The sequence below is a fragment of the Scomber scombrus genome, chromosome 6, assembly GCF_963691925.1.
Source record: "Scomber scombrus chromosome 6, fScoSco1.1, whole genome shotgun sequence".
In the NCBI taxonomy this organism is placed as follows: Eukaryota; Metazoa; Chordata; class Actinopteri; order Scombriformes; family Scombridae; genus Scomber; species Scomber scombrus.
Window position 1 is genome coordinate 21,063,565 of NC_084975.1, and position 7,992 is coordinate 21,071,556.

The window sequence follows — 7,992 nt, forward strand, 5'->3', positions numbered from 1 at the left end:
TTACATTTACACAAAGATTTAGGACCTGCTAAGATTCAGTTCTAGGTCAGCAGAGAGTAACCCAGCAGTAGGAGACTCAACCACTACATGTTTTATTTAGTTCCATTTTCCAGTAGGAGAGTTTACGTCATGCTGCATGTTTGAAGGTTGAAACTGTAAAATAAAAATGGTCACACAAACACACACGCACATGCATGTAGTGATGTTTTGATGTAAACACATCGAATGAGAGGCTTGTGTAACCTTTCACACTGCAACTAATGATCCTCAACATCATAATAGAAAGACCAACAAGAGGGGCGACAGACCAAGAGTTTAGGCACAGTAAACAGGCATATCCACACTAGTCAGGGGATTTGTGGGGGGCGGCAGGGAGCTCCAGTCCGCGCGTGTAGATACCTCATGCTGAGCATGGAAATTGGCCCAGACAGCTCGGCCTATTGTGTGATGGCCAGGGAGCCAAAGGTTGCTTGTAATCAAATTTGAGGTTTTATTCCTCAGACTGGTGGAGAAGGCATAGCGCTCTGTCACATGATGAGTGTTAGCAAGTCTGTGTGCGATATCTACTTTTGTGTAGCGAATGTGTGTTAACATGCTGCATATAGATAGCCCCCCATGTCTTTTTGTTTGGTCAAGAGTCATTTGTTTTTTTGACACACTGAGAGAAAACAGGTGGGAATCCCAAATTGCTCTCTAGTGTTATTAACTATATTTATTTATGCTTTGGAAGGATCCTGATTGTGGTCAAGGTTTTGTGTGATAACATTTTATTCATACAGTTCTTTACCACTAAAATTAGCTTTCGAGCAAAAAATAGTTATGAGTGCCTCAGAACACATGATGACTCTTCATAGAAATTCATGTATTCCTGTTGGAACCATATAGGCTATTTCTGTGTCCATTGAAATTTTGTCTGGAAACGATCTCACACGACTTTAAAAGGCATTGCTAAGAGCGTATCGTCATTAAGATTCACCACTTCGTAATTAGCCAGATTCCTATAGAGCTCTCCAGGAGAGGGAGGTATAATTAGGATATTCTTAAACGGTAGGTCTTGGAAACACCCTGCAGCAAGTTCATGTGAATTTATTTGATGTCCATCTCTTTTAAGAAATGGAGGGAAAAAACAGGGTTCCCTTCATTCAGAATCCTCACAATGGCCCTGTTGAAAGCTAGCACTCTGCAGACCGGCTGAGATCCCTTTTCTCTCCTTTTTAACCCCACTAAAGCTCTTAAAAAGATATCGGCCCATTGCACACGCAATTGATATTCCACCACTCGAACTTAATATCATGAATGGAGGGCCAGGCTCCATGAATCAGGAAGACAATGCGCTTAGCTTAGCAGCAAACTGGCACTTTGTGTGCGGTGTCTGTGCCCCAGAGGAGGAAGTTTCTAATGTGAGCCTCACAATTGTATGTCTATAGAGTTCTAATGAGCTTCTGTGTGCTGAGTGAATGGCTGTGGGCTATTCACCATGAGGGCCCAATGAGCCAGCTCACTGCACACATTCACAATAGGATCCAGGGGGAATGGGAGTGTCTGTGTGGAGCAACTGCACTGCATGGAGAGTCTATAAAAGATCAACATACATATAATTAAGTTTTGACTAAGAGTACATCTACATTCAGCCGGTTACATTTCAAACACATCTTATCATCTCCATTTCAGCCTCCTATCCATAAGCTGATAATCTCCAGAGTGGATAATGTTAAAATGCCAGCTTGATGTTTTAGTGCGTATAGATCAAGTTTTTGCAAAACAATGACGTAAGCCTATTAGGGAGGTTGTGTGAGGAAACCCATCAGAGTCAACTGTTAGTTTAGAAAAATATATCCAACATGCTTGACTGTCCCTGACCCTGTAAACCTGTGGGTTTACATTGATGTGACAAAGTAAGAATGAAGACTGCATATCGTGAGCTTTGCAAAGCCACTACTTGTTGCTACACTGCCATTTTGAAACTGCATGTAAGCAAAACCAGTACACAAAGAGACCTAATCTTATGAAAAGGACACAAAACACAACTGTATTAATCTTTCACATTTTTCTCTACATTTTGATCGCCAAACTATTATTTTCTGTCAGGATCCTGGCACATTGACAACCCTGGTTGTAGATATGTAATGGGCAGTTCTGAGTCATATCTTTCATTTGTTTTTTTAATGTCCAAAGACAAAAATAAATACACATTAGAGAACAGTCTTCCATATGATGCTCCATGTGTCATGCTCCACTGTCCTACACAACTCTCAACAAATCCAAAAGGAGGTATTATAAAAAATAAACTCTTTATTGGCCAAACTAATAATCCGGTCTAAATATCATTTCATTTTTGAAGGATAACCTGGAGCACAAAGTCTATTTTTCTTTGTATTCTCTCTGCCCTTGCTGTCCATGCAGCAACATTTTTGTTTCCCGCATCTTAGGTCATTAAATATGTGGCCCTGGGACGGTCCAAGGGTGACACTGTCTGTCTGACCTCAGTATTGCTCCACTCTGATGAGAGAATCAATGCAATTCACTGACATGCACACAAGATGGCACTGAGAGAGTGAAGGCTATCTATAATTCTGTGGACTAATGGAGTGAAATAAATAAAAAAGCTTCTTTTTCTGGCATTTGTTTTATATTATCTCTGGGAATTTAGTATTTTTGTACAGCTATTATTTTAAGTGCATATATATCATCTTCTATTGATTTCTTGTCAGTTCGTCAGTCTTAGAATTTTTAGAAAGTTTTTTGTGTTGTACTTATGAGTCACCTTATCAGAACAGAGGCATCAAATACCTGGAATGTATATATTATACCTGGTGAAAGCTCCTCTGATCATATTTTTCATATTTAACTTGCTTTTTAAATTAATCATAATAAGTCAAAGTGGTGTGAATGAATATTAAATACATTATTGAGCAGACAAACGTAATGAATCATTAGAGTGTACAGTTTTCAATATGACTCATGAATGTCAGATGTGAAAGGCAGGCATGGTCAATATAACAAGGAATTATGCAACAAATGAATCCCAGGAGAGCCCTGTGGGTACAAGAATGCCAATTTCTCTGCTGTTCATTTCAATCCTGGCATAACTCCTGCAAGCAATTCCATTCAGTGTATGGCATCGGTATGTCTATTTGGCGCAGTTATAGCCAAAGTGAATAAGAGAGCTCTGTAATGCATCACCCATCTGGTTCTTTTACAGTTAGGAATGAAAGGACTTCTACTGTTCCACTGTCCTTGCCCCAAGATACTCAGGGTGTGTGTGTGCATGCGCGCGTGTGTGCGCACAAAGCGGTAGGGGTGTATGCTGGCACTGTGTGCGTTTATTACTTTTCATTTTTGGCTCAGCACATGCTTTAATGACTCTTATTTTCCTGATGGCACTTTAGGAAATGACAACTTGTGGGCAATACAAAGTAATTACATTTTCTGTGTCTGGACCCAGAAGAAATCTAGTATTATTAATAATGAATAGAGGGTTGGAGACCCTCTGACATAGCAGATGTGACACCGCCATTGCATGGAGAGGCATTGTCAGCCTTTGTTTTGTTGACAATAGCCACCCATTAGCCGCACACTGTGAAGCTACTGTATGAACAAGCTATCTCAAATGGACACAGATAAGAGCCTATTTGTCAAAACACTTCCGTTTTGTATGAATCATGATTGAAACAAAACATGTTATCAAAACTGTTCTGAACTGGAAGGAGATTGATGTGACAAATGTGTTGGTGTTAATCTGGGGTCCTTAGGATGGAGCTGAGCACTGCACAGAAACTGGAATTGTCCCCAGAAACATATCTGCTGGCCTCCACTTGTCAGCCTACTTCAAAAGATGAGCACAGCCGACAAAAGACTTTCCTAGTGATCCAGGGATTGGCTTGAGATTGTTGTGGACTTTGGATCTCCACTGAACAAGCCATTACGAAAATACTTCAATTAATGTCCATCTGGCAGGAAATTTATTAGGATTCAGGAAAAATATAACGGTTTATCATTCCCTTAACAAAAAAAAAAAAAACTTCACTAGCGTAGCATGGCCATAGATAAAACACTTATGTTTCAAAATGTTAATTGGTCCCCTGGATGAAGAAGATGCAAGACGAATAAACAAATATTCAAAGCTCAAAGCATCTGTGCTCTATAAAGAGGCATTGACAAGGCTGAGTCACACAGGGAACCAAGCTTTCCATTTTAATTCATCTTCATACCACCTGCCACAAAGTCAGACTTCAACTTTGTTGGATGGCTTAACTAATTGAAGGAATGAAGCCACATGCTTACAGGACGTCATAACTCTGATCATACAACAGTTCAAACATGTATGGCACTCTGGAAAACTTGCTGGTATTTTTTTAAATCAACTTCTAATCCTAACCCTTACCCTAACCCAACCCTAACCCTAATGCTTCATATGAACACAGATGGTTTGAAAGAGGAGTAAACAAGGCTGTCTATGTCAAACTGGACCAACGATTCCTGTGTAGAAGAGGGGGGTTGTTACACCACTTATCGGCTGCTTATAATGCCTTCCTGACATCCCTTCTCAGGCACGTTCACACTAATTTAGCCCTTAATTCATGAGACTAGACTCTCATGATTGCCACGTCACCTTGACGACCAAAGTGACCTTAAGTAACGTCAGTTTTAACCCACCAAAGAAGTTAAAATATTTGGGGACTCTCCACCTGTCAGTAGAACAGATGAAGCCTCTGAATGAGTGCTGGAACATCTTCAAGACTAAGAAATGTGAAATCCAGATGCAGTACTTGAAGTAATGAAGTACTTCTAGATCATTTCGAATCTGTAGGCTTTTATCATAACCAATTAGTATTAAAACGAATAAAAGTATGATGAAAAACATCCAAAAATGTATTAATGCTTATGTGATTAATCTGTTTTACTCTTTAAAACTCAATGAATTTAAAATTCTAATGGAGAGCTCCAAGTTTCCAAAAATGCCGAATATGTCTGGCTGAATCGTACAAAACCTTTACAATTTCAAAACTTACAGTTCAATATTCTCATTTGATGGAATGGTGCAGCCATTAATAAGATTCTGTATTAGGACTGACTAGTTTGCCCTGTGTAAGCATTACTATGTATAGCTTCAAATGAAGAACTAGGACAAACAGATATTAAATATACGGTATTTATGATTGAAGATTTCCAACTTTTCCAGCTGCTTCAGGATTTGGTTGCACCATCTCCTCCTAAATCAATCCTACTAAGTATAAAGTGCTTACTTCTAAAAGTTATTCAGCCTTGCACCATTAAAAAGAAAAAGAAAGGTGTGTGTGTGTGTGTGTGTGTGTGTGTGTGTGTGTGTGTGTGTGTGTGTGTATTTATACCCCCCCCCCCATGACAGTGGGAATTTAATGATTATAAATTATTATAAAAACACCCACAAATACCAAAAATGTACTTACATATTGAACTTCAATGAAGAATATACATAAAATGCTGTCTATATAACTTCATATCAGTGCACATCGGACATACGCCTATACCATTACGATTAAGTGATCTAATATTCAGTGTCCCACATGCAAACACTGAAAAAAACAGCCTGATCTCTCAGAAATACGTGACGGGGGCACTGCTTCTTAACACTGAATTACTGAATGTACGTGTCCCCATGACGGAAACAAGTCAATGGGAATCCAAGTTAACTGATGAGATCAAAAAAAGTAAAAATCTGGTGCAATTTAAAAATTAAGTTTAAAAATGTCATTTTGGAAAGATACAGTCTTGAAGGTGGGGAATGATTTATGGGACTAATGTTAAATGTAGGTAGGAATGATTTATGGGACAAATGTTAAATGTCTATTTTTGCTTGGTATTTGCTGAGTATGAACATGTAGGTGTGTGTATATGTGTGTAGATGGCATGTATGCTTGTTTGTTTATGTATAGGTACTGTATATACATATATTTACACGTATGGTTTAAAGGTTAGGGCATCTATAAGCTTGTAGCTTCAGCCCTGACCCTTTCGATCAGCCATGCAGCCCTGTTGTTAGAGGGATGTGTTACTGTTTTTGTTTCTTTTGTGTTTTTATTTATTTTTTGCTGATCGAAATAAACTCAAAACTCAAACTCAATCCTCTTTCGTCAGTTTGGAAAAAACGCTTTTAGTTCTTATACTGCAAACACTTGGAACATTTTACAACACACGTTCAAACTTGAAATATTTACACCTACAGGTCAGTTTAATACTATGATTACAAACTACTGTGCTCATGAATGTAACTGTTTTAACTTTGTCCTGTATGTCATTCTTATATATTTATTCTGTATGAAATGATGATGATATGCCAATGTGGGCGAATAATATCGTCTGACAGTAGGCTATATCGTTAAATGTGTACGTTTCACATATAGTTTTCATGTAATTCAGAGTGAGGTTTACTTGTTTTTGGTAAAGTGGCCTATTTGTATGTAGGGAAAATAAACGACTGTTTAGTTAGTTGTTGTCTTGAATTTAAAATCTCAATTTAATCCCAATTCTAAATAGCCATTTCATTATCGTCTTATATATTAGCCTAAACTTTATTCTTCACAGGCGTGGTTGCAATTAATGAGTGTTTTAGATTCATCATGTTTTTTTTCTCTTCAGTGACCACAAGAGGGCTTCATTGCACCTCTTTTTCACTCTCAGTCTCTCTCTCTCTCTACTGTTGAACAGGTTTCTCTCATCTCCCCTCCTCTCTCCTCACTCCTCCTCAGCAGCCGCAGCTCTCATTCACGCTGCTGTAGGCGCGTCTGTTGAGCTGCTGAGGCAAAGGCAGCTCGCTTTGTGCATCCTCTCTTACCACCTGTGCCGCGGACGGTGCTGATGGAGCAGATTTTGCGTTACATGGGATAATTTCTATACCACTGCTGTTTCTTTTCTTCTCCGGATTTGCTTTTTTCCGCATCATTGGGCATCTAAAGTTGTGATGATGCCTCCGCTCAGCATTTGGGATTGGTAATATCTGCGCAAGGGTGATAAATCATTTCACATGTGATTGAACAATACTGTCTCTCGGAAGTGGACAAAACATGGACTAATTTTTTTTTTTATATATTCACAATGGGATTATTACAGCAATTTCTGGTTTTCGGCATATTTTGCGCCTCCTCAGGTAGGACACAGGGCTGTCACTGATTGCACAATAACCATATCTTCCGACACGTAGCCTATAAAATGAGATACATGTAATTGAATTATGTGTTGTCTGGAATAATTTGCCACTCAGGCTTCTCAAAAATAATGAGACCTACTTGTCAAGCAGCTTGTACAGAGTACACAGTACAGTAACCCGCCTTATTTTCCCCTGACAGCAGCACGGATTTTTTTTAATGGTATCACAGGTGTCATCGCCTCATAATAACCATAACAACAATGTTTTTGTGTCTGCAAATTAGTTGTAGGTTTTGGGGTTGACCCTGCTCTGCGCATCAGCGTGTTTGATGAACTAACGCTTGGAGAAGGCTTTGATGGAGTTACTCAGGTCCAGGGCTTCCACAGCGAGTCTAGAGCTTTCCACTTCCAAGGTACAGTAACACACACACACTTTATAATTTTGTTCTTAGATGGAAGATGAAGTGTCTTCAGAGGAGATGATCGACATGTGAAAGAATGCTGACCGAACAATCACTGCCGTCCTTTTAATATGTTGTTTTAAATAACTTGCAAGACTGACAGTGTGCAGCCCACTAATCCACATATCAGTCTGTCAAGTGAGATGCCTGAGCTTTTTCTGAAAATGTCACTTAAAAATGAAATGTATTTAATACCTACTGTCCATAAAGCAGCTGTGAAAGAGAGCCTGTCTACTCCAACATGTGGAGGATTTGCTTGGAGGCCCTCAGACTGCCACCTGCCAAAACAAAAGGCAACGTCAGTTCTTCCTGAAAAAGTGGGGTGAGCAGGGCAGAGCAGAGGGGGAGAGATGGGAGGATCATGCAAAGAATCATAGAAAGACTGAGCATAATCAGATTAGGCAGG

The 7,992-nt window shown here is 39.3% G+C and overlaps 1 protein-coding gene across 2 annotated transcripts in view; it reads left to right on the plus strand.

Annotated features, from left to right (window-relative positions):
• The first annotated feature begins 7,074 nt into the window (after positions 1-7,074).
• Positions 7,075-7,992, plus strand: part of nell2a (neural EGFL like 2a) — a 74,392-nt gene continuing 73,474 nt past the window's right edge. Inside the window, exons 1-2 of one of the 2 annotated variants that reach the window (XM_062420052.1) lie at positions 7,075-7,126; positions 7,410-7,538. In XM_062420052.1, the coding sequence (XP_062276036.1) occupies positions 7,075-7,126; positions 7,410-7,538 (181 nt within the window). The remainder of the gene's footprint in view (positions 7,127-7,409; positions 7,539-7,992) is intronic. The other variant, XM_062420053.1, reaches the window with a different exon arrangement.